We start from the raw sequence: 27,502 nt of genomic DNA on the forward strand, positions 1-27,502 counted from the left end.
AACGACAAGATGGTAACAAATGGAAGCACGAGACAGACTTGTGTGGTCAACATAAATGTTTTATGCAAAATAGTCCTAAAAACACAAAGATCTGTATCAAAATTATTTCATTGGAATGTCTCAGAAGTGGGCGGTGACTCTGTCGATGTCCTGAAGGTCATCCAGGATCTGTGAAGGACACCAGAAATGCCATGAGTCTCGGTCAACTTTAAGAAGGCACATTGTGCCGTCGTCTGAAACACTTACAATATCCTGAGTGGTACCAATCTTTTTTGCCAGTTCGGTTCTCTCCATGGTGCTCAGGTACAGGTACTTGTTGAGGAGTTCTCCGTCCAGGACGTTCCGGATCTGGTTCTGGAGACCTCGTCTGTCACTTTGCATCACTCTGTGGAAAATAAATTCCAAACCACATGGTGTGAGACATGCAGTTATAGGCTTTTAAACTAAACAAAAAACCTACTGATCTTTAAAGTAATAGAAAAGTGTATCATGAAGCTTCATGAATCCATCATGAAATCAAATGTATTCAGCTGAACAAACACGACTAACAGAACCGCAGCTTCCCATGTCTTTGTAGAACTGATGACTTCATGGACCTCTATTAAAACATAAAAGCTCACCTGAAAGCTTTGGGACTCAGACCAGCGTGATGAGGTATCATGGTGGTGAGAGCATTTTGCAACATCAGCAGTCGGCGGTATATCTTCTCCTGCATGGGCAGCAGCAGCCCGATCCCTCCGTCTAGTGTTGCTGTGGACACACAAAAGCACAGTGAGACACAAACGTCTCCAAGCAGGAGCCTCGGTTCAGTTAGCAGCCACACACCAAACCAGGTGCTGTGCTTGTTGATCCAAGCGGAGGATTTCTTGCTGCCTCCGTCCAGCGCACGTCTGCACGGCATCCGCCAGAAAGTGTTAACGTTGGCGCCTACGTTGAAATCCGCCCTCCTGAGCAGCCGCATCCCGCCGAAACTCTCCTTCGCTGCAACCACAGATGGTATTATAGCCAGAGGGAGCGGCGAGGAGCAGCACAGGACGAAGAGTTGGACACTCACCTTCTGGTAAGTACATGTAGATGAAGAGGTTCTTGTTGCTGTCGGACACTGAAAGGTAAACGTCCATTAGAAGCAGGTTCTGGATCAGTGAACTCAAACTCAAATAGCCAAGGGGGAGTCACTGGAGGTCGACTCTTATCGAGACTCGTGGGTCTTTCAGCAGTTTCTCCTGCACATCTTTGACCCAAATTTAATTTTTATATTGTATACTTTTTATAAACTTCATTTTTGGATGGTTTTAAGAAAACATTGTGATGATCTTTATTCCTTAAACATCCCACATTCTTACTGGATGGACAGACACTGTTTTAAAGCACATTGTAAAAGTGTCTGGGGGGGCAAGACCATTCATAGGCTGAAAAAAATAAAAAAATAAAATAAATATCTCGATAAGAACTCCTTTAACAGGAAAGTAAAGTTAAAAAAAAATGATTTAAGTGTCTCAAGTTTATAATCATTCAGGTCAACCAGATACATTATGCTCAACAGACACCCGAACATAATTCAGCTTTTTCATCCTTCAACTGTCATTTTATTACCTATATATTTATTTTTTACATTTATTAGACACAAGTTAGGCCTGCAGGCCTCGAATTCCACACATTTAAAGTAGCTTTTACTCATTTGTTTTACCTAAAAATCCAAGTTGACCGTTGTCCACCATGAACTCCACACTGTAGACCTGTAGAGGTTTTGCATCCTGTTCAGAAAAACAAACAAAGAGACGGTCAACAAACAGAACTTTTGCTGCATCGGCACCAGTGACCTGAATCGACACAAGCTTTAGTGAAAGAGTTTCAATGACGGGGTGACGTCGGAGTCCTCACCCGGCTGATGAGCGCCAGCGTCTTGCTCTTCTCCTGGTAGCGCAGCAGGGAGATACTTTTCATCAGGTCGGCCGCCAGGATGAAGTTCTTGATGCTGAACAGCTGGTGGATGTAGAGCTGCGTGTCGATGAAGGCCATGCCCGTCAGGTCGTTGTCTTTTAAGGACCACAGGAAGATCTGACCCAGATGAAAGTCAGAAATATTACCATTCACCCTTATTCATCGGACATTCGAAGGAACATTTTTATTGCAATTACTGGATGTGTTGAAAATTGACGGTGAATTTTCATGGAACCCTTATTTTTAGAGCCCTCCAGATGTCAGCTTGATAATCAACACTTTGAACAGATATTCTATTGAAATCTCACATCATTTCTGAGCTGACTATTATGGCACTGCCTCATGAAGCTGCATCAGACCACATAACTACAGGACACCAGGCAGAAATGATCTTCAATCGTCAATTATGTTGATGGACTTAAACCAAAAGCACTATTCAGTACTCATCTGAAACCCGTAGTTTTCAGCAAACAAAATATCCCATTGAAATGACTTCCACTGACTATTAGCGGCTCGAGGGTGTTCTTTCTAAAAATAAATGTTTGACTGATGTAAAGGACGTGTTTGCTGAACATAGATGGAAAGCTAACCTTCGGTAAATTGCTTATTTAACCAGAGTCTGATACAGTTTGAAGCCCTTTTTCTCAGAAATGCAAATATTTCACGAGTGTGTAAACAATATAAGCATCTGTGGGAAATTGAATTAATTGCAAATGATGATAGTCTAGAGATGTAAAGACCTTCTGTCCGATGGCTGACACCAGGTATCCGTTACAGTGACACAGGGCTGTCACCGGACCCTTCTGCTCCTTCTCATACAGCACTTTGAACTTGTTCTTGGTCAAAGGTTGTCCAGGTTCAGGGACAACTTCAATCACGTCCATGATCAAAATCTTGATTTTTTTTTTAAAAAAGGAAGAAAATTAGTTTACAACATATTATTTTCAATAAATAAGGTGTCTGGTTGCTTCTCACCCTCCCTCTACAGGTGACCTCCTCGCCCTGCAGGACACAGGTTCCGGCTGCAATGTAGCCCTTCAGTCCTGTCACCGTCTCCTGACTCCTAAGTGCCACCGTCTTCATGCAGGTCACATGCTCCCACTCCTCAAGATCAATCCTAAAAGAAGAGAGGAAAAATAAAACTCAGACGCTGCTGAAAAGCAAATAAAACAAATTATTTGAAACAAAAATTTGACTCGTGGGACCCAAGAATCTCCTGATACTATATAATATTTCACCTCCCAAAGTCACGCTTAAGTAACAGAAGTAATTTTGTTTTATTTGGACAAAGATGTGTCCAGTAAATACTGTGACTTAAGTGTGCCTCAGGAAATTATAACAAAAGATATGACTCCCCTTTAAAAAAAACGATTCTCCACTACAGTTCAAAGGTTAAAAAACATTAAGTAGTTTCTGTATTCTGAATGTGATAGTTTTCTTTGAGTAGTTCCCCACGATTGCAAAACTAAAACAGCATATTTTAAAGTAAGACAGGTGAACAGAGGAGAAAATATCTATTGTATTTAATATTGTATTTTTCAAATATAGTTTTTTCTTCTTGTGAAAAGTCAAATCAGACATAATAAAAATAATTGTTTTGTGAAGTGAAAATAGTAGTTAATCAGTGTCTGATCCATTGAAGGAACATGACCACGACCTTCACTCAAGATTCCATTAATTAAAAGTTTGCTTTGCCCGGGGTCAAAAGTACATATAATTAATAATTCTACTTCTGATACCACTTAATCAAACACATCCAGAACTAACTTTTTGCAGTACAAACAACGATCATGATGCGAGCAAAAACACAAAATTCACTGTAATTGCAGGATTCAAATTTTTATATTTGTACCTTCATTTTTTGTGTACATTGATTAATATAGCAGAATATGAAGGTCTTGAAAGGGAAGGAAACTAAAAGTATTTCCTTTAGCTGTGCATGAGTTACTACAGTAGAAGGATCAAGCATGTCTGAATGTTTTTTCTGCATTAATAGATACAATTACCGTGTGTTTGGAATGGTTTCCCAGCTGACAGGGGAGATGAGCTGAATAGAAAACATCTCTTGTTGAGGATTTATGTAGCGTTCGTCTACAAAGAGAGGGAACAAGCACAGGTGATATTGTCAGACTATTTCAATGGTCAAATTATGCATCTAGAAATATTCATTGATGATACTCTAAAGTAAGAGCATGTCCACCTCTTACCTCTGACTATGGTGTCGTACTCCTTCTCCTCTCCAGTGGTTTTTGGGATACGAGTGCAGGGCTCTTTGATGCTGGTGCACACTGCATAAACCTGGGTAAAACAAAACAGTGTTTCCTCAGAATGTTTTTTTGGTTCATTTTTCAGTGAGTGCACTCGATGCGCTGGTAACACTTGCCTTGGATTCAACGTGGTAGGACACGAAGTGAACTGTGCACCTCAGTGGGATTTTTCTGACTGGCCAAGGAGCATCGTAGGAGAGGTGGGTGGGCAAGACACCGATCCTCATCTCCCCCTGTGGTCAAAAGTTAAGTGTAAAGGTTCAGGAGAAACATACAAGAGCGGCCACCAGATTGTAGTCGTCAGCATATTTTTACAAGCCCTGTGAGCATTATAAGAGATACTGAAAGGACAAAACATTATAGAAGAACATGGACGAGGTCAGCATTCTGTAACATTAATAATTATAAATGATGTATGAAATAAACATTATGTTCAATTAAGTAAAAAATTATATATAATGAGGGGCAGCATAAGGTTCTCCTTTCTATCTATGAATAGCAAATTGTTTTACTGCAGATGAATAATTGAGAATTGTAGATTACGGTTTATAATTGATTGATTAGAGTTGAATAAGTTTGATTGCATTTGGAAACAATGTATACAAAACAAAAAATGTGTTAATTTGAAGTGTATAATTGTATGAAGCTTACAAACACACTGATGACAATATGTGATTAATATAAATTAAGAAAATCATCTTCTACTTTTATGATTCACTGGTTGTATTCATGACAAAACAAAAGTGCTGCTTCAAGGTGCAATATACATGAGCTGAAAATGTTTTGGGTACTGTTAAAAAATTGTCATAAATTTGATGTCGAGATAGAATTGTTTCTGCATTTGCTAGAAGTTTTAATTCATCATCGTCTTCAAAATGAATTGTGTAACTCTTATTTAGAATACTATGTTGCCTTTGATGTGTTAACAGTAAGTCTATTTGGTTATAATTGTAAATCTTATTAATTCTGTTCTTCAAAATAAAATTGGGTATTAAAATAAGAAATGTCGATTAGTGGCTCCACATGAAATCAATTGTAGTTAAAAATAGCTTCTGAAAAAGCAGATTACTGGACCTGTTTGTTGAAGTAGAGGAATCCTTTGGGGCAGTTGATGTTATGGAAGGAAGCAAACGTATCGATGGTTCCGTCAATGGTCATGGGATGAAGTCTGACGGCTCCTCGTGAAGTGACCAACATCCAATGCGGACATGGTCCACAGATAAACACCTGATGATAAAAACAAAAATGTTATGCTGAATTATAAAGTAGTATGTCTTAAAATGGACCAATTTTCTTACGCCGGAATATCCTGAAATATCTTCAAAGTATCTCAATCTTGTGATTCGATTTTTAGGGGGAATTTCATCTGCCTGTCCGCCCTCAGCCTTCTTGTCTTTTCTGGGCTTTGACTTTTTTTCTCGGAAGTTGATGCTGTGTGGAACCTGTTTTTTTAAAATAAATATAGAAAGGTAAGCGGCCACGTCATATTTGATCTATTCAATACATATTGAGACTTACTTTTTTAAACCGAACTTTCAGGTTGCTCTGCAGCTGCTGCTGGTCGTACGGAAACGCTTCATAAATCAGAAGCTCCTGGTCCACATGTGCCTAAAAAAAACAGGGAAGTTAATCCTTGATGCTAGTGTTTGGACATCAGGCCAATCACTCACCAGTAAAAACGGCCTGCTGTGGTTGTAGCCCAGTGACACCATAGACACCTCCTTCACTGCCGGCATCTCGCTCTGCCGTGTCACCTCCTCCTTCTTGCCCTCTCCTTGAGCAGCGGACTGACCCGTGGAGCTGTCCACCAGAACCCTTTGACCAACAGGGAAGTTCTTCACCAGGAAAACCAGTCTCCAGTCTGGTAACTGGTAAATCTGATCAAATGAGGAAACAAATAAAACATCAATAAGGTTATTTCTGCCGAAAAACTTTAATAATAAAATCAATGAATCACATATACGTCTTATAACATGGCTTTCCAAACTTCAATTTCAAGTAAATTATTCCTTCAGAACAGGAGGAAAGAAACTTGAAAGTGAATAATGACTTTAGGAAAAGCAAACTCTAGATTTTTTCCTTCATTATGTTTTAACCTTCAGTAAAAAGGGACCACTAACGTAACTCTTTTGTTAAGCTATGCTGCTTACCTCCATCACGCCATTTTCTCTGACGATCAAACACCAGTGTGTGGGGTCATTCTTATTGAACGTTCCCTCAGATGAACCATGTACAGCAGAGCCACTGCTTACGTCCTCCTTTGAAGCGTGAACATTCGACGCAGACCTGTTGGCTGCTCCAGTCTTAGAATCTCCATACAGCATCTCCTCCTCATCATCTACTGAGATACTACACAATCGGTTAAAGCTGCCCAGGAATGACCTTCGGATGCTGTTTGGGTTTGAGGAATGGATTCTTACCTGATGTCATGGATTACTGTCTCAGTTTCAGACTGCTTTGTAAACGCTGCATCTTCTTGGACTGAGCAGCTCACTCGGTTTTCAGTGGTGAACATGGTGCTCAGATCCTTGTAGGCACAGAGTGTGATCACCCGACTTTGCTAAATAGAGAAAACACAGATTTCTTTAGAGTAAATAATATAAAAAAGGGCAAGTTTGATTTCACAAATATGAACATATGTTTATTATAATAACTCTCCTTGTATGAATGAATCAACATAGATAATGTTCTTCAAAATTAATTGAGCAATAGGGTTTAGCAAATACATATCTACGACCTTATAAGTCAAAAGTTTCAACATTTATTTTATTGTATCAGGACTGTACCAGATTAATATTTCATTAATGTGTTTTTCAGCACCCACAGCACTTACACCAAGTAATAATCACATATACAATCAAACACCGATAGGAGTAGACTGCAACGCAACATGTCAGCTCAACCAGTAGGCGCAATCAGGGTAAATCGTTTTGCTCAGGGACACAAGAGGTTCAAAAGCGAATCAACTGGACTGTGTTAAGTTATAGGAATATGTTTGGCTCCTCATCCGAGATGGGAATGAGAAGCAAACACATTCCAATTGACTCCGCGATAACCATGAACTGAATGAATGAGAACCTTCACGGACACAATTCCATCTTCTCATTCAGAGCAGGGATTTAACCTGGATGCCAACCAACCTCAACCACCTGAGCCATGAAAGCCAGTAGGAATTATTTTGACAAACAATGTACTATTGCCTAGTCACCAGGAAGATAAGAAACGCTCTTATGTCACTTTCTTGTTTTAACTTCTGTAAACAAATGTAGTGTGCTTCTACGACATTGTTCGCACACTGGGGGGGGCCAAAACATGTTTTCAATTTCACATATTGCCGCTTTAATACACTGAAAATAAAGTTTGCATCATAATAAGTAAACACATGATGATTCTTCATTATTTCAGCTGCTACCATTTCTCTCTAAGTATGAGCAAGATATGAATAGCTCACAGTGGAGATCTGAGGTTTCTGCAGCGTGAGCCGTTGAGTCTTTCCCATGTACGAGTCGCCCTTGAGGACAAACATGGTCACCAGACCCTCTGCACTCATAATAACCACATAGGGGTCTGCCACCGAGCAAAGGACTATAGGGGAGCCCAGGTCAACAGGGATGAAGTGAATCTGGGTCACTGCGGGAGAATAAGAGTCATGGTCAATAAAGCAGTGGAACTATGATGCTACATTTTAAACTCAACACTAAATCCTGCTTAATAACATCACACAGAGTTGGAGTCCTGAAATTTAATTAAAATTAATTAAAATTCATGCTGACTCATTATTGAGAAAGCTAATCAAGGAATGTGATAATCCAGATTAACTATGCCACGTTCCTAACGAGCTGCAGTGGTCGTGAGGAAAGTGGCATGCAATTTCCACATAAATGTTTGCTTGCTAAATTTAGTTATTTTTATGAAGCACTACTTTACCTCCTTCCAGTAAGCGGATCCCCACTGGGGAGACTTGAATAATGTACTTGTTGTCACCAATGTTTCCAGCGTACACAGTTGGACCTTGAGTAGCAAAACCACTGGTGTCCAGCTCCATGATCTCCTGACCCGTCTGTAGGATCTAGAAAACAGCATACTGGTATCAAAGAAAAGGTTTCCGCAAAGACGGTAACAAGAGAACCCTACCATAGTCGTGTCCTCTCTACTCAATATGAGAAAGCCGTGTTTCTTTGTGTTGTCGTCAAGCGGCTCTAGCGGTTCCTCCTCTTTCTTTTCCTCCTCTTCCTTCTCTCCCTCATCACCGCCTTCACTTGTATCGGTTTCCCCTTGATCCTCGGTCTCTGATTTGGCAGCTTTTTTTTCCTCTTTGGGCTCATTAGAGATTACCGTCCACATGTCAAGGAAACCTGGCAATTCGAATGTGGTGACAACTTGTGGCTTGATGCTTCGCTGGAAGCAGGAGAAAAGCAGATCACAGTCAAGGTACAGATAAAGACAATAATGCCGGAAGTTTCTTCAATTCTAAAACAAATTGTGTCTGGGGTTTTTACAGACTACTCCATTGATCTCTGAAGCAGCCCTGGTAGACCCAGAAGTCACTGTTGCACCATCATTAGACCTGTGGCAGACAGTCCTCACTACCACCGGGATTTAGATGGTGCAGACATAACAAGGCAGCGCAGGAACAACCATAGATCAGAAGCTTTACCTGTAGCACTGAAAGACCCCCGTTCTTGCCGAATCCGGAGCAAACCACCACCTCCAAGTCTACCTCCATATTGCTCTGGAACTGTGGGAAAGATGTCAAAGTCACAGTGAACAACAACACATGCAAGCAGGTAAAGGTTTGTGTTGCTCAATCATCAAATAACATTTTGCCAACTAAATTATGAACAAAATTTCATCTAAAAATGAAAATAAAATGCCGCAAGAGCAAAGTTCATTCAACCGTTTAACCAGAAGTTTAAACAAATTTTGAAAATTTGATTTTCTGAATTCTCAAAAACCCTGTAAAAATGTTTTTTTCATTATATTAAATTGAAAAAATGCTAAAATAAAATCAACATATCTCAAAATGGAAAATAATGCCACAAGACCAAATATATAACATTATAAGGAGCAGAATAAATATTTATTATTTTTCACTTTTGTATACTGCGAATAAAAGCATATTTCTAAATTATTTGTTGTATCCGTGGTATAGTAAAAATAAAATGGAATTATAAAGTTTGCATAATTATATAGTCATTACCTCCTCAGACAGGAATGCAGGTTCACCCATAGATGCATTTGCACACGGACCAATATTCAGGATGCTGTCGGACACCTATAACAACAGAGGAACAGTTCATCACCTATGAAAATTAAAATGACTCAAGATGTAGGAGAATACCTCGAAGGAGTATGTGGCAAGCTGTGTGCCTGAGAGTGCTTCACTTCCATACACCTCTATCTCATCCACATCATCTGCCAAAACACCATAAAAAGTATTACTAATGTACGCATAATTTAAGATCCAAATTGTTGGCAGATATACCCGTCCAGTTGGCTGATGATTCCAATCTGGGCTTTTTAATCGACGGTTCCTCCTGCAAAAGGCATCACTAGACTGTCAGGCAATCAACAAAATGAATATTTAAAACAATTTCACACATACCGCTTCACACATCGTATCGTCTTGCTCCTTCTCTCCGTCATGGTTCTCCTTGCCTTGCTCAGGTGGAATCTCCTGAAGGTTCTCAGTGTATTTCAGGAGGAGAGAGTTTCCAAGGCGAGAACCCAGAAACAGGAAGCCTGAATCCATGGTAACCATCTAGAGAAATAAAATCTTCATTAGTCTATTAAAAATACACCTTCCTTACTTCAATACATGATAAATATGTTGATGAGGATTACAAAATGGCAGACGGTAAACGTTTTACATTATAAAAAATGTGTATGTTTTATGAACTTCCTTTTCTATAACCATCAATTAAAATTATACATGCACAAACTCACGCATGTTGTTAGAACACTGGCAGCCGCCTTTTTAAAATGGAACGCCCGCACACTCCTCATGCCATCAGTGATGAGGGTCAACACGTAGCTGTGAAAAAGATTTAAAATTGTAATCCAAAACGGACCCAAGGATAAATAAATATGATACATCAAAGTAACTGACATTTCTCCTCCTTTAAGCGAGATGACCATCTTGTCGTAAGCAATAAAGTCGGACTGGGAACAATCCAGAGTGATCTTGACGTCCTCCTGCACATCTGCGATTCACATACCGTCCAGAGAGGTCATTAGTAAAGAGTAGTACATTTCAATGATCGCAAAATAAGTAGAGTCTTACTCAGGGGAAATGCTGTGGTGCCGATTGTTTGAGAATTGAGGGACACTCCGTATGGCGGGACACTCTGGTTGAGGTATAGCAGGGAATTCACAGCAAATACAACAACGCCACCTGGAGTGGTAAAATATGTTAAGTGTTAGAAGAATGACTTACTAATTATCAGGAGAGATCAGTCCACATTAGACTAACTGTATCAAATTAAGAAGAAACATGATGCATTTAATGTTTTGTTTGCATAGATCAATATTTATTTACTACAATTTTCATCTTAAAATCATACTTTATCAATTACAACTTAAAATAATTTGTTTAAAAAAAAGACCATTTCTTATTTATTATCAAACCTAAGTATATAAAATATGTACTTAAAACATAAATATCTGAACTAGGCTTTTTCAAAATCCTATAAAAAGTCCAAGCACATACTTTCACCCTTCGGTACATGGGATTTATATATACTTTATCGTGTTTTTTACAAGTGAGACCGGAAAAAACTTCCAAAACATTGTCAAATAAGTGTGGAAAGTTTCTGTACTAACCAATGGGTTTGGGAACAGCCATGACCTTTGTGCAGTCAAATGGCAAGTTGTTGAGAGACCAAATGACTGGATGGACTTTCTGCATGATGTTAAGGGAGATGGCGACGATGCAGCAGGTGTCTTGGCGCACAGCAACACGGCTGAGAGAGGGAGGAAAAAAGGGAACCACAAAGCAAAAATATTAAAATCAACAAAAAAAACGGTTATTGCATAGAGTTTCTTATACTGACCCGGGCCACGTCTGGTTGGGCTCGAAAAGGATAAGCAGCGTGGGCTCATAGTATCCATGGAGGAACTTCATGTCGATGATGTTAAGCAGCTTTTCATCCAGTTTGCGAATATCAATGATATAACTTGGCAAGAAGTTGGATTGTGGTCTACGGATAATCGAGAGTTTGAAGTCGTGAAATAGGACTGTACATGTTCAAGAACGGCCCAGTGAATTAAAGAAGCAAGTATTACCCATCACCAAACTCGCTGTCCGCATCATCTGTGAGCGTATCTTTACGGAAGGGCAACACGACCAGTCGGGTACCATAGATGAGCATTACTGCACAGCGATTTTCTGGATCCACGCGAATGATGGGAATATGTACATTCTGTACAAAACCATCCTTGAAAAGGGAAAAATGTCAAAAATGTTATTATGTACCGACACATAAGTGCTTCATTGAGGCAAAATACTTGTTTATTAAACCTACTCTGAGTTCTGGCTCCTCAAAGTAATGCAAGGACAGAGTCTTCAGGTCATGAGTCCCAGGATCGTACTCCACTATAGATAGCTGGCGATTGAAAGCACGAGTTAATACGTTCATTAAGGAAATTGTTAGACAAAGTAAACTGTGAAGATGAAGATGATACCTTGGCATCTTTAAAACTGAGTAAGAGCGCATCTCTCCGGGACCCCACAAGTTGCACACTCGCCATTGACATAACATTGCCAAAGAGACTAAAGGCAGCCACCTGTTCAAGTTTGTCCTTGCGAGTTTTGACATCTGCAATAAGAACAAATGAAAAAAATATATTATTAATTACTTTTAGTCCTAATTTGTAATGGTAATTTAGAAATTAAAATACATTTACGTTCTAAATGCATTTGTAGTTCTATGAATATTTCCTCTGGAATATACAATATAGACGTATTGTTCAAATAAAATGGCAACATTTCCTCAAATTGTAAGTAAGTAAGTAAGTAATTCTTATTTGTATAGCGCTTTTCTAGACCAGGGTCACAAAGCGCTTAAACAATCAAAACAATATTCAATAACGTATATATTTTAAAGATCAAGATAAAACTGATAACACAACAGGAGTTCCAGAAAATCAAGGGAAAGCCTGAACAAATAGAAATGTCATACCAATAAAGCAACTTACTCATTTTGTAAAGAAGGTTAATTTAGTTCTTGTTTTGTTTAAAACATTTATTCCATATAAAAAAAAAGGTTTGAAATACTACAGATTTCTCAGTTGAAAAAAAACAAAAAAAAATGTGTTTCTAGTTATGCATGTAATAAAATGATCTTGCGTAATCAAATCATTATTTAATATTAGACTTTTAGAGCTACATGATTTTCAATCGTAAATCAAAATAACAATCAAACATAAAAATGACAATCCAAATAAAGCATATACACATACCTGACGATTTGTCTGTCTTTGATCGACTCTGAAATGAATTAGATTAAATGTTATCATTCATAGCAAACACATTTCACCGACTACTTTTACCTCCACATCTCGGATAATCCTGTAGACAAAAAGCTGAGACGTCCCAGCAACAACCAGATTCTTCTCTTGACTGGAGATAAAGTTGCAGTAGACAGAGAACTCCACGGCCGTGGGAGAATGGGCTTGTTTGTACACAGCATACATGACTGAAACGTAATGTCAATGGGTGTCAACGAAGTTATACAAATAAGCAGACTTAAATCTGCACCGTTTATCCCGCATTACTGTACAATACAAACTTTCTTTAAAACATCTACAATTTCCCAACCTGATGCAACTTAGCACATGCCAATTTATTACAATAATGAACAACGATTACAACGTGTTCAGTCAGCTATGACACATTAGCTAAATAAGTCGCTTTAGTTAGACGTTAACTCAATACAAAAATACTCGTAAATAGATGATTTTTGTAGCAAGTGCAGTGTTATCTTGACAGTTTTTAGGGGGAAATGTTAGCTGTGTTGATGCTAATGCTGCCAATTGTTGTTAGCGGTGTACCTAGCATCAAGGTGCGTGTGAGGGTTTTGAATGGGCGTCGTTATAAACCATTGCAAAATATAACGTAGAATAATTCCTTGACTGCCTTCGAGTTGTGAATTAAAAATGAAAACAAAGCGTGGTGAACATGAATGTTTTTGTTGATCAAACTTGACTTACTTGTGAGAAGCTAGAGATGCAGGGCTCTCTCTTCTTGTTCGTGTTTAGTAAGGTTCACGCGATGTGGGGACATACCGCCACCTAGCGTACAGGGGGTTGAAGGTTTTGGGTCGTTTTCAATAATGATTAATACTAAAGTTTCACAACCAAATCACAACAAGGAGGTTCAATGAATCATTCATACTTTAAACGGGAAGCTGAAGAAACGTTGACAAAAATAAACAAAGTTCCTTGAAAGGAAAATAAACCAAAATAAGGTGTAATATCCTTCTTTTGACTATATATTTATGCGCATTTATTTGTGTTTCTTCGTTTACGTGCACTTTCATAATATAGATAAGCCCTGCACAAAGTGTGACTCCATTTACAGGATCCACATCAGGTCAAAACAATACTATGAAACTGACCATGTACAAAATGTTCTTATGAATATTTTATAATTGTATTACTTGTGGAACTCAACAGATACCTTGTTAAATATTTAGTTTGAATACCTTTTTCTTGTTTTATCCTTTAAAAAAAAGAAACAAGTTTTATATCATGTTTTGAAATGAAATAAAATAAAAACGTATTTGCATTTAATGTAATTACTTTTTTATAAAAAAAAAAAGAAAAAAGTTTGAAATATGTATTTTACCCATTATAATATTCTAATAAATACAATCAGAATACGAATAAATCTTATTTAAGAATTTCATTTTATTTATTCTTCAAAAAAAGTCAAGTTATATTGGCTTGACTGCTGCTTATAACGAGAGTCGGACATAGTATATAAAGTGGCCCCTAGTAAATTCAGTTGCCAACCCCTGATAATAGATTGATGTTATAAGGAGATTTTGACATCGCTGTAGGTGGAGAAATCGGAACTTACCTAACCCTTACTTAACCCTAGTTTACTCTAGGTACTTGAACTTCAAGCGCACAAGTTCAGAGCCCCAAATGGGACAGGTGGGAGGGGCTTAAGTGGATTGAACCACTTTGAGCAAAGAGGGGTGTTAAATAACAGTTTTTAAATCAGTGAAAAAGTCATTAAATCACTGTCAAACAGTAAAATATTTTTAATTTGAGAATGTGTCATTTGCTCAGGTTGGTGTGTCATCAACACACTCTCAAGCTACTGGAGTAGATTAAACTTTTTTATTTGTTTAATTCATGTTTATTTAGTCAGCTGATTCCCAACGTGTGAGGCAACGTGTGAGGCATTATAATAGCATGAGAGCTGGAGCCACAGACCAGTTTGCGCCTGATCCTCCATTGAATCTATTGAGTCCTGCACAGCCTGGTGTCCACCGAAATAAATAATAATAAAAAAAAATCCAAACATGGCCCAGGACATGACTCTGCTGTGGGGCTCCGGCTCTCCTCCCTGCTGGAGGGTGATGATCGTGCTGGAGGAGAAGAACTTCCAGGGTTACAACCAGAAGCTGCTCTCCTTTGAGAACATGGAGCACAAAGGTGCAGAAGTCATGGCGATGAACCCGAGAGGTCAGGTAAGGACCCGCATAAATGGTGAACACAAAACCGCTCGACTTCATTTTTAAAACGCATTTCCACTTCGAATAAAAGATGTGAACAGAAATCGTAACCAACGTATGCTTTCGTGGTGGATGTCCTTTTTTTCTCATTCACACGTGGTCACAGAGACGCACCTCTAAAGTCCCTGAACGCACCAGCGCCTGTTTAAACGACAGGTGTTATTTTTAACCGGGAAACTGTACTCACTGAAACCTTGACTTTCTTTACATTTTTTTTGTAAGAAACCTACATTTATAACTTTTATTTTATTTAAATCATCTTAGTCGTGTGAAATTGTCAAAGATCACAGGTTTATCACGCTATATCAGTCTTATAAAATGATACTTTTAAGTTGTTTTTGCTTTTCTTTTGGTCGAGAATCTTGTCATTCTTGTCAAAAATGGATGTTTGTGAAATTTTTGTTGTTGTTTATTTATTATTAGTATAAAACAAAAATCAAAGTTTTTTTTACTCAATGAATATGTATCCATTTAAATGGAAAGTTTAAGACGTGATGAATAAATAATCATCCCAAGTAACAATAAATGAATGCCTTTGGATATCTTCTTAAAGATATGGACAAAATATCACAACATTTCAAAGTAGACTTTTAGAGAAATCTCAATTAAATCAATAAACGAATCAATTAAATCTTATTTTAATCATCTCATACCCATATGGCGTCGATGGCATGAAAGATGGCAGGTTTATGATGGTATAGCTGTTGCTTAAGGTTTACATAAACATTTAAAAAGGCCTTTTTTTTTTTTTAATCCCACGAGTCTTTCATGTGACTAAAATCTTACTTGTCATTTTCTGAAACTTTGCTGCATTAAGCTATTACTTTTTCACTGACTCGTGTTCCCTCGATGTTCCATATGACGCACGTCAACATGCTGCTAATTGGCAAAGCGCAGGTTTCGGCGCACAGCGAGATATCTAACGTGTTGCCATCTTCTCCTCATATCCCAGGTGCCTTCCTTCAAGCACGGGGACAACATCGTCAACGAGTCCGTTGGTGCCTGCTTCTACCTGGAGGTGAGTCTCCAGAGCAAAGCGCCGGTAAACGGTTGACACAACTTTTTTTTTTTGTTGTTTATCTGCTTCCAGAGCCAGTTTAAGTCCCAGGGCAACAAGCTGATCCCAGACGGCGCAGCAGAACAAGCCATGATGTACCAGCGCATGTTTGAGGGCCTCACATTTAACGACAAACTCAGTAAGATGGACTCATTAAGTCATTGAATTCACAGTGAAACTGGTGCCATGTACAATTTCTTTGCACTCATTTCTTTCCTTTAAATAATTTAAATACAAAAACATGGAGTGAAAACAAGATCCTGGCGTTGGCAGGGAGTGGCAACACAGTGTCAACCTGTGACACCTGCTCCGGTTTCAGATAAGCCTCCCTTGACAGTCACTTCAGTCATGGAGGCACAATAAATACAAAATAAAAATATACAGAGAAACACAGCCATTTGTTGAATAATTTTAATTTTGCACTATTTATCTTTGTTTTATATTTAAGATTATATACCGTCCACACTTTTCAATTTTTATATATATATATATATATATATATATATAATTTATTAATGATAAATATAACATTTCTTCCATGTTAAATGTTGCATAATTGTGTCGAAACAAATGGAACCGTTCACTGACACTGGCAATGAAAATAATTCTCATTGTGATTGTATGTATTAATATCAGCTCCAAATTGTAAATATGGTATAACACTATTCTTGGTGATTTACAGTAAATTCACCTATCCATTTTTAATTTGCCAATATTAAACGTTTTCAGGTCAGTAAAATGTCCTGAGCTTGATATTCGAAGTTGAAGTTATTTTATTTGTCATCTGAAATACAACTCTGTTTACAGGGTGGTAATGTAAAGGTTATGAGACCCAGTTAATTTGTCCCAAAAATGACCAACAAATCACATCAAAAGTGTGTGAGAACTTGCATGTTTGAAACTTTGAACCCGGGTTGATTTTATCTGTTGTCTGTAATGTCAATAAAGAAACTGACTGTGCAGTAGTAAGCGTTACGGTGGACTATTTAAAACTGTGGGACGGTAGCTCACTTGTTCTCAACCTTTTTTTTAACTTTGCAACCACTTAAAGTCTTAAAACTAATAATATTATTTTAATACATTTATAATATTTTATATGTAACTCAGTTACTGTTTAGTTATGAATCATGTGTGAATGTTGTTAAGGAAAGAAACTGTTTCTACATCCTCATCAACAGCTTTTTATTCTAGATGATGTCATCTACTATGAGTGGTATGTCCCAGAGGAAGAGCGCCATGACTCAGCCCTGCAGAGAAACAAAGAAGCTCTGGTCTCTGAGATGAAGCTCTGGGAGGGTTACCTCCAGAAGGTTGAGGTAAATGTTAAGGCATTGGATTTTCATACACAGTTCCCGATGCTGATATGAGAGCAGTTTACTTGAAACAACTTGGATGTATTGAATGTAATTCCATTTACTGTGTGTTATAGAAAGTTAGACATAAATGTTGAAGGTCCACAATCTGTTTCCTATTCCGTCCAATAAAAGATTAGAATTCCGGTGAGATTTTTGTATTATGTGCTCAATTTGAGTTGGGGTTTACATAATAATCCCAAGAGAAGTGGGGGTGTTACTCCGAATGTTTGGGACTCAGCAGAAACTTGGCTGGGAACCTGACGGAAGTCCGCTGACTATTAATGGAAACATTTTTAACGGCTCCTAACGTCCCTTGAGTGGAGCTATGACTCAAGATTCTATGGAACTTTATGAGTTGAAAACCTGAACGGAAAATATTTAAGGTCATAATAATAAACATACTGATAATCAGGGCCGGGTCTAGACAGGCATGTATGAGGGGGCAGCCACAAATCTTGATGGGGCATTGTGCTGTTACTTACTTACTTACATGTAAGTTTGAGGGGGCACAACATTTATTTCTTGCCCCTGCCTAGACCCGGCCCTGCTAATAATTAAGGCCGAATCTGTACAACAGTGATTCCCAACCTGTAGGCCGCAGCCCCCTAGTGGGCCTCGAAGGTATTGCAAGTGTGCCACAAAATCGTTTCCAAAATAGTATCAGTTTTTTGTTGGATGTAATGATATAAAAAATAAAAATACACATAATAATGTTTTAAGTGTTAAAACTGTTAATTGAAAAATGTTAAGTTTAAAAGGATATTAAACATTTTCAAATATTATTTTTATTACATGCTTTTCCTTTGAGTATTATACATGTGACAAGGACATGAAGCATTATAATGCCTTCGCACTTATGGGGTCGGAAGTGGGCCGAAAAAGGTTTTTGAGACTTAAAAGTGGGCCCTGAGTTGGAAAAGGTTGATGACCAATTCTGTACAAGTTTAAATATTGTCCTCCTAGCGTTAGTAAAGTGGAACTGCAAGGTGGTAAATTTTCCATTTTTGACCGTAACAATTCTACGTGAATATGTTTTTACAAAATGAGTGAACCGTTTGTGTATCTTTCCTGTTTATCTGTTAGAGTTCAATTAAAATAAAGCTGTTGACCTATCAACTAAAAACCCGAGATACCAAGTGTATTATCTGTCCAATAAAACAACGGTTGAAGGACAACGTTTTTTTCAATGTTTTATGATTCATATCAAATGGTGCACTCAGGAGAGACGATTACATAAACACAAAGGTAAAGGAAGTACGACGACCAGACCTTGTTTAAATATTTACCCACTGGTTTCAGGTCACACTAGAGCGCCAACCAAGTTGACCTTTGCTGTCGTAACTGGGTCTATGTTGCAGGTTGGCCCTTACCTGGCAGGAGGCAGCTTCTCACTGGCTGATGTCATTGTGTTCCCAACTGTTGCCAGTCTCTTCAGATTTGGGTAAGTAGATACTTTAATGTGAACACTCATCTTATTATACTTTAGTAGGTGGAGATATTTATACCTGACACTGGCCAAACAGTAACCCTTTCTGAAGGTCACATCCTTGATCCAGTCCGTGCAAACACCAGAATACATTCTTTAAACATGAAGTCTACAAATCCTATCCTATCCTATTTTTTTTTTTAAACTATCTATGAATAAAAATCATAGAAAAGAGATGCAGAATCAACCTGTGTCACAAACAATTCAATTATATTTAAAGTGTCAAATTATAACGAAGGTTATCTCAAGACATTTCAGAGTTTATTTAAGACTATTTTAGAGAAAAGAAAAACGACTCCCATCAATCAACAATGAGTGTATTGCAGTGTGACAATGGCGAGGAAAAACTTTTTGAAGGCAGAAACCTGGAGCAGGACCAGACTCTGTGTTTACGGCTTAGTGCTATGACTGGATGGGGAAAAACAAAGTCTTCCAACTTACTGGGAAGATAAAACCAGAAACTGACGCAACAAAACCTTTTCTTTTTTTTTATTGTTTTGTTAAAGGGTTAGTTTGCAAAAATTCAAATTTAGCTCATTTTCTTCTCATGTCCATCAAGAGGCTCACTTTTCTCGTCCCAAAAGACACATGGAAAAATGCAAATACCCACAGTGCTCGTCTGTAACGTCCAATCAATCTTTCATATTTCTGCTCTTAAAAGCCTAAAAGGTGTATTTATTTCTCTTACCTGAGCTCATCATTATTATGTTGCATGTTCTTTTTAGTTGTTCATCAACCATGTAGGCAATGTAATTAATTTTTCTCCTTTGCCCATTTGTGGTAGTGTTTTTTATTTACATTTATTTACTTGTTAAAACATACTATATTTGACTTATTCTTATCAATGATTCACCATCCTAGTATTGGAGGCTGTTCTGTTCATAGATTACTTTTGATTCTGAATTGTGTTCAATGACAAATACTGTGATGTTCCTGAAATTCTTGTTATGTTTAGTTTTGTTGACTGTAGAGCAAAATAAAGTATTCGGAAAAACCTGAATTTAACAACCTGCCTTATGCGCTCATTCAGATGAGGGTGGATATATTATAGAAATATTCTGTCTAAAAAGAAGAGTTACAAATATTAATAAATATTTGCACTGTCTTTGTACAATTGTTAGAAGCAAATATTGTATGAAGGAATTGATTATAAATCTTTTTTTCTTTTTCTGTAGGCTTATTCCAGAGCGTTACCCTAAACTGTCCGAGTATTACTCTGAGCTGAAGGAGCGCCCCAGTATCAAGGTCAGCTGGCCTCCTCTCTGGCTGGAGATGCCTGGACACAGCACACTGACAGACATCTGAAGTCTGGATTAAAAGTCACATCCACCATTTCCTGTTAATCACAAGCTTCAATTGAATATACTTGATAAATAACCATCTAAGAAGATTTCTCTTCAAAAGTACTTTCAGATGAACCTGATTTAGTGGAAATAGTTTGTTCCTGTGTGTCTAACGACAGGAAGCTTTTCTGCTGCGATAGACTCCAGCAACTGATAATGAAATAAAACAGTCGGGGGGAAAAAAAAGTTTGTCTGAGTCTTTATTTAAACACAGTGACATTGCAAAATCACAGGCCTTTGAAACGGCCTCCAAAGTGAATGGGCGTGTTCTTTGATGCGGGTACCTGATAAAATAATTGGAATGGCTTCTCTGCACAGAGGTTATATTTGCCTGTTGTGATGTATCTGGTTTGCAAAGTTCCTGAGTTGCTTTGCATGCATGACTTTGCATAAATTCTTCCAATTTTTGCTTTTCATGTACTAATGGTTGATGGGAAAACTGCACTGACAACAGGTTCAAGTTGGGAGGAGATCACTGTCACTATAATTATGATGATTCATTTCTGGTTGATGACAACAAAAGAAAATATTATTATCAACCGTTCTATACATTTAGTCACATTGGATCATATCGTTTGCAAATTCATATTTACTTGACAATTTGGCTTCTTGTGTGTCGGCCATTTAGCTTTTTTGTAAAAAAAAAATGTCCTATTCATTTAGTAATATTTTCTCTTTATTCCCCTTTGAAAGTTTCAATGCGTTTTAAATGCAGGTTATTTTTAATGTGTATGTGATAAAACAATTTAAAATGTATTGCCTATTTTTTTTCCCATAAGAGTATGGTCTTCAAGTATCATTTTGGATTTCTTGACAAGATATTTCCTTTTAACATTATTTTGTATTTTTTAATTATTTTGTATTTTATTTCTACAATCATGTATTTGTTTAATTTCCAGCTATATTAAGGCCTTGCTAGTTCATGTTCAAAGTCATTTCAAAACAAAAGTACAAAATTCACAATATGTTACATTTCTACATTTTTTACATTGTTGTCTGTTATGATTGGTTTGATTTCAAACAATCTTACTGTTCAATATTATCAGTAAGCTTTATTTTTGCTACGCAGTTAAGAACCGGTTTCTCTTTTGGCAATGAGACGGCATAAAGGTATCTGCCCCAAAAACAAATACAGATAAGAATGAAGGCACATCCCTTAGTTAAGTAAGTAAGTCAGTCATTAATATTTGTAGAGGGCTTTTCTTGACCAGTGTCACAAAGCGCTTAAACAATCAAAATAGCACTCCATAAAATATATTCTAAAAGGTCAAGACCGCACCGAGCCAAACACAGATGTCTCAGAAAATCAAGGAAAAGTCTGCACAGATTAAAGTGTCTAAAGATGTTTCTTGAAGGAGTCAGTAGATCCATCAAACTCAGAGGGAGAGGAAGATCGTTCCAAAGCTTAGGAGCAACAGCCTGGAAGGATTTCTCTCCTCTGGTCCTGAACCGTGTTCAGGAACCATCAGTAGATTCTGATCTACAGACCTCAGAGCCCGAGCTGGGGTGTAAGTCTGGATCAGATCACTGAAGTAAGGAGGAGACTGACCATGAATAGATCTGAAAGTAAGAACCAGAATTTTAAAGTTGATCCTGAAAGAAACTGGAAGCCGGTGAAGAGTTTTAAGTGAAAAGTTTTTAAAAAGTGAAACAAATCAGCTTTAAGGTTAGCTGTTGATGACAGAACTAACAACATGTAGGTGAGCAGACCAATTCAAATCAGAGGACAGGTGACAGTGATAAAGGTTATTCATTAACCAAAACTGATCTATCTTTTGCCGATATACAATGCCATGCCTAAATATGTGACAGGGTGAGACATGCTCATCTGGCAAAATGACATTTGTAATAAAATTGTTTTATTTAACCTTAACAGCTGCAGGCACAAGCGCTGACTTGAGCAACTTGTGTGCCTTAAATTTCAGAAGACAGTGATTTATTCATTTTGATCTTTGATAGATGTTCAGCATCAGTAATAACAAGTGGACAAGCTGGTTTTCCTCCTTGGTTGGTGAACGTGTAAAAAAAAAATGCTAAGTCATTGTGAGATGACAGTTTGGAAAACCTTGGCAATATAATAGAAAAACCCAGCAATATTTTTTACATTATTAAAGCAAAAAGCATTCATTGGTATATTTGGCAGGAATTAAGAGGCTGATAAAGAGAAGAAACAAAATTATATATCTTGGCTGCAACTAATTACTTAAACCAGAACTAGTGGGTGTGGTCCATTTTTACCTGTCCACACAGAAATACAAATTAACACTATTTATTTCGGAGTGGTTAATTCTGTACAAACGGTGATTTAATTTACAAAAAGACAGGATTTAATCTGAAGTGAAATGAGCCTCTTGACACGTCAAGACACTTGTTTTGATCAAGTTTACATATTATTGTATTAACTCTGAATATAAGTATTTTAAATATTCCTTAAAACTTCACAAAAAAAAACTTTGAAATAAGAGTTTTAGTGAATGTAGAGATCAAATTTAGAAAAGTAATATTATATAAAGTATATTTTTAATGAATGGCTGATTAATACGTGATTGGCATATTTTTTGTTATTGTTTTTTTTTCTATAAAATAAAATAATTGGAAATGGCTTCTTTGCACAGAGGTTATATTTGACTGTTGATACTGTGATGTATCTGGTTTGCAAAGTTCCTGAGTTGCTTTGCATGCATGACTTTGCATAAATTCTTACAATTTGTGCTTTTCATGTTTTAATGGTTGATGGGAAAACTGCACTGACAACAGGTTCAAGTTGGGAGGAGAACACTGTCACTATAATTATGATGATTAATTTCTGGATGATTACGACAAAAGAAAATGTTATTATCAACCGTTCAATACATTTAGTCACATTGGATTGTAATAGCATTTTTGCTATTGATAGTTGGTAATATTTGTATCGTTTGCAAATTCATATTTACTTGACAATTTGGCTTCTTGTGTGTCGGCCATTTAGCTTTTTTTGTGAAAATGTTCCTATTCATTTACAAATATTTTCTCTTTATTCCCCTTTGAAAGTTTCACTGCGTTTTAAATGCAAGTTATTTTTAATGTGTATGTGATAAAACAATTTAAAATGTATTGCCTAAGAGTATGGTCTTCAAGTGTTATTGTTTTTTTTTTCTTTTTGATGGTGCAAAGTTTTTTGACTTAAAGCATAAATCAATTCTTTATCAATAGATCATAAAATGATCTGATCTCATTTTATTTTATTTTTTTTAAACAGGACTGACAGCTACATTTCTCGTCCAATAGCAATACAAGATGATATCATTGACTGAGACGAGGGAGTGACCGGTGTGCATGGTACACCCAATGATCTGCTCTGACACTAGAGAAATGGGCGGGGCTTATCCCCACCAATCCAAAGTATGGGAGGTCCAGTGGTTATAAAACCAGAAGCGTCACACATTCCTCACCTGACCTCACTCTTCCCTTCCTGCAGCTGTTGTCGTCTCTGTCTCTGCAAACATGGCCAAGGAAATGACTCTCCTGTGGGGCTCCGGCTCTCCTCCATGCTGGAGGATCCAGATCGTGCTGGAGGAGAAGGACTTGAAGGGCTACAACCAAAAGCTGCTCTCCTTTGAGAAAATGGAGCACAAATGTGCAGAAGTAATGGCGATGAACCCGAGAGGTCAGGTGAGTGTCAGGTGGGGCCGTATGTGCTGCTTGTAATCTAGAAAACGAACCAACTGACGGAAGGTTTTTGACAGCTTCCTTCTTTCAAACATGGAAACTCCATTCTGAACGAGTCTATGGGTGCCTGCCTTTACCTGGAGGTGAGACGCATTGTGTCAGAAGTTTTTCACTGCAAACATTGCTCCTAACATCCCCTTGTGCTTGTTTTTACTCAGAACCAGTTCAAGAGTCAGGGTAACAAGCTGATCCCAGACTGTCCTGCTGGGCAGGCCATGATGTACCAACGCATGTTTGAGGGACTGACACTCAGCCAGAAGATGGGTATGTTCCTAAAACGAAAAAATGTAATTCTATGAACTATAGATGGTTTTGCAAACTAGTTAAGAAGGCCTCAAATTTAAGGAAACTGCTGCAAGTTTTAACAAGTCAGATACAGCCTTCCCACATGACATTAGAAGGGATTTAAAAAATAAAGCTTTGTACTTTCTGCAAAAAAGTTTCATTAGTTATCTTCTAAAGTTGATCTCTGCTACCCTTATTTTAAATTGTAAAGAAAAAAAATGGATTATTGATTTATGAAACGACAACAATTCTAATGACGTAATATTCACGTGCATGGATTCACCTGAGAATTGATGGGTCTAGTCAACAGCCTCAGCAGGATTCTGGCAGAGAAACATTCCCACATGACTGACGCTCCTCTAAACACGGGCACTAATGAGCCGTTGTGGAGCCTCGTATTCTACTGCCAGAAAGTCCTCTGAGGTCAAAGTTTCACCATCAAAGACGCTTGGAATCCCATGATTGCACATCATGAGACCTGTTTTTTTTTTCTTCTTTTTTGAAAAACATAATTAGTCCAAAAAGGAAATTCCAGTTTGAGACCATCCTTGTAACCACCGATTGGCTGATAACAACCTGTTGATTCTTTGCAGCTGATGTTATCTACTACAACTGGAAGGTGCCGGAAGCGGAGAGGCACGACTCTGCAGTGAAGAGGAACAGGGAGGCTCTGAAAACGGAGTTGCAGCTGTGGGAAGGATACCTGGTAAATGACTACACCAACATTTACCCAGTTTAAAGACCATGTTTCTCGCTGCAATGTATTATTTCGGACAGTTTTTACTTGACAAACGGTGATATTTTGGACGGCTTTATTTTGAATGTCCTTTTTAGAGGACTCTCTACTCGCAGGGGTGTCAAACTGTTCCAGAAAAGGGCAGAGACGGTGCAGGTTTTGGTTCCAACCAGTCAAGCACACATGAGTTAACGACTCAGGTGTTGACTTAAACAGTCAACACCTGACTAACCATTAACTGATTACTGTCTTCAGATGCCTGATTGGTTCAACTATATGTGCTTGACTGGTTGGATCCAAAACCTGCACCGTCTCTGCCCTTTTCTGGACCAGTTTGACACCTGTGCGCTACTGTATAATCAAAGCTAACATGATCTTTCCTAACACTCTCTTTAAAGCATATGAGAAGAAGTGGATTCATCTTCGAACATTTTGAGTAAAAAAATAATTGCTTCTACTTTCAAGGAAAAGGCTGGTGGACCTTATGTGGCAGGAAAGGAATTCACAATGGCAGACGTTATTGTGTTTCCAGCCATTTCCTACGTCTTTCGCTTCGGGTAAGTACATTCCCTTCGCCTATGAAGTATTCCGTAAAAGAAATTGACATTTCTTTATTTATTTTTTAACAAAAAGCTTCATCTCAAGTTATCTTGGTAATAGCCTTTTATTTGTTCATGTATTCATTAAAAAGCAAGTTATATTTGTTATTTGACATCCATATAAGATTGACTACAGTCTTCAATAATACTGCTTTAGATATAAAATTGGTCATTCTAAGAAATTTTGGGTAAATTCTGATTCATAAATGAAATTAATACACACTACATCCCTTTTTTATTTAGCAACTCCTGGTAAACTTGGCATAATAACCAGACTACAGAAAGAATCTGAATATAAAATGATTTGTCTGTACATCTAAAACTCGGATGTTTACCATTTAACGTAAGATTATTATTCTTTTAATCATGGACATTGACTGGAATTTTGACGTTAAGTTATTTCTTTACGCTGCCGTCTCCAATGTCTCACCAAGAAGTCATAAATGACAAGCTTGCGTGCAGCATCTGTATTTCCTTATTCAGAGGCAAGATCACAAAATTACTGTTTTTAGTATCTAGCTTTCAGTGCGTTAGCGCCACCTCTCGTTCGGGAAACTCCTCTTCATCGGTGACGTTCCACCTGTGAGCTTGCTCTTGCGCGTCCTGCTAACAGTTTTATTGCTACTAAAAAAGGGTTCAAAGCGTGTGGGGGAAAGTGGCAGCTTGTACTCGAAAAATCCAAGACATCCTCTTACGAAGAAAACGTTCTCTGTTTTGCAGGTTATGCTGTGAAAGTTTCCCGAAGTTGGCTGCATACCACAATTGCTTGAAAAGCCGCCCGAGCATCGAAGGAACCTGGCCTCCAACCTGGAAGGAAACCCCTGGGCAAGACCTGCTTAAAAATCTCTGAGCTTGTGCTCTGAGGAAAAACATAAAATGTATGTTATCACTCCATCCTTGTAACGAAAACGAATAAAGTTCAACTGGAATAAAGACGTAACGCATGTTTTGATTTTCAATTGACGTATTTACACACATACATAAAATTGGTATTATTTGTAAAGAGCTTTTCTAGACCAGTGTCACAAGGCGCTTAAACAAACGATACACCGTTAAAGTATATACTTTAAAAGGTCAAGACACATAAGACAGACTCAGGGGTAAAGTAAATCAAGGAAAAGCCTGCACAAAAAAAAATTGCCTTCAGATGTTTCTTGAACGAGTCAGTAGACTCCATCAAACACAGAGGGAGAGGAAGATCGTTCCAAAGCTTAAGAGCAACAGCCTGGAAGGATTTCTCTCCGTGTGCGAGAAACCATCAGTAGATTCTGATCCACAGAGCCCGAGCTGGGGTATAAGGCTGGATCAGATCACTGTAAGAAAGAGCCTGACCATGAATAGATCTGAAAGTAAGAGCACAAATTTAAAGGTGATCCTGAAAAACTAGCAGCCAGTGAAGAGTTTTAAGGATCAGAGAAATGTGAGTTCTTCTACTAGAGCAGGTCAGAATTCTCGCTGAGTTTTGTAATAACTGCAGGCGAGACAGATCCTTCTTGTTAACCCACGAAAATAAACTGTTCAGACATCATTTTCCTAAATTATTAAAGACTAGATTACCATTAGGATAATCTAAGAAAAGGGGTGGAGAAAGTGAAGACTATTTTCTTTTAAGTAATTTAAGACCGTTTACATTATAATCTACTTTAACTATAGTAAAAAAAATAAAACCTTTTTATTCTCGTAGTCCTAGGAGTATCGATGATATTGGGTAAAATCACTCAAGGAAAAAAGAAAAAAAAAAAAAACGCTTTGTACAGAACCTGGTTAAGATGGGTAACCTGAATAGAATAGAATAGAAAAGCTTTATTCATCCCCAGAAGGGAAACACTTTCACAACAGCGCAGTTTAAAAAAATAAAGTGCAAGGAAAAAGAGATAATATAAAATAAAAACGATCTTAAGAATATACAATTATTTACAAAATTAGAAATTTAACACTATTAACAAAATAAAATAGAATAAAAATAAAATAAAATAGAAA

General features: G+C 37.6%; 3 protein-coding genes across 4 annotated transcripts; 2 read left to right on the forward strand and 1 right to left on the reverse strand.

The window, feature by feature from the left end:
* Nucleotides 1–38: 38 nt before the first annotated feature.
* cpsf1 (cleavage and polyadenylation specific factor 1) lies at nt 39–13,461 on the reverse strand. Its single transcript, XM_087787556.1, has 37 exons — nt 13,419–13,461; nt 12,759–12,904; nt 12,669–12,696; nt 11,892–12,025; nt 11,732–11,812; nt 11,493–11,644; nt 11,261–11,407; nt 11,031–11,170; nt 10,492–10,602; nt 10,318–10,411; nt 10,155–10,242; nt 9,814–9,969; nt 9,694–9,745; nt 9,550–9,623; nt 9,409–9,483; nt 8,866–8,946; nt 8,343–8,606; nt 8,136–8,277; nt 7,660–7,838; nt 6,629–6,768; nt 6,359–6,557; nt 5,879–6,085; nt 5,727–5,816; nt 5,507–5,650; nt 5,283–5,435; nt 4,325–4,441; nt 4,149–4,239; nt 3,948–4,032; nt 2,917–3,058; nt 2,682–2,834; nt 1,882–2,058; nt 1,688–1,754; nt 1,055–1,102; nt 826–981; nt 621–750; nt 247–385; nt 39–168 (listed from the first exon to the last, which is right to left on the reverse strand). Exons 2-37 carry the CDS (start codon nt 12,900–12,902, stop codon nt 121–123), a joined length of 4,428 nt encoding a protein of 1,475 aa, XP_087643682.1. The 5' UTR covers nt 12,903–12,904; nt 13,419–13,461; the 3' UTR covers nt 39–120.
* A 1,183-nt stretch (nt 13,462–14,644) lies between these two features.
* Nucleotides 14,645–20,380, forward strand: LOC148084474 (glutathione S-transferase A-like). Of its 2 annotated transcripts, none has more exons than XM_087787548.1 (6): nt 14,645–14,908; nt 15,906–15,971; nt 16,044–16,149; nt 17,202–17,320; nt 18,724–18,806; nt 20,027–20,380. In XM_087787548.1, the coding sequence occupies exons 1-6, from the start codon at nt 14,741–14,743 to the stop codon at nt 20,154–20,156; spliced, it is 672 nt and encodes a 223-aa protein (XP_087643674.1). In that variant the 5' UTR covers nt 14,645–14,740; the 3' UTR covers nt 20,157–20,380. The 2 variants fall into 2 exon arrangements, with proteins under 2 accessions (XP_087643674.1, XP_087643672.1); XM_087787546.1 differs by having other exon boundaries at nt 14,646–14,908; nt 17,202–17,326.
* Nucleotides 20,381–23,614: 3,234 nt separating this feature from the next.
* LOC148084475 (glutathione S-transferase A-like) lies at nt 23,615–26,462 on the forward strand. Its single transcript, XM_087787549.1, has 6 exons — nt 23,615–23,845; nt 23,920–23,985; nt 24,061–24,166; nt 24,781–24,893; nt 25,389–25,480; nt 26,243–26,462. The coding sequence occupies exons 1-6, from the start codon at nt 23,678–23,680 to the stop codon at nt 26,370–26,372; spliced, it is 675 nt and encodes a 224-aa protein (XP_087643675.1). The 5' UTR covers nt 23,615–23,677; the 3' UTR covers nt 26,373–26,462.
* Nucleotides 26,463–27,502: the final 1,040 nt, after the last annotated feature.

This window comes from Callionymus lyra, chromosome 3 (genome assembly GCF_982586985.1).
Source record: "Callionymus lyra chromosome 3, fCalLyr1.hap1.1, whole genome shotgun sequence".
Taxonomy (NCBI): Eukaryota; Metazoa; Chordata; class Actinopteri; order Syngnathiformes; family Callionymidae; genus Callionymus; species Callionymus lyra.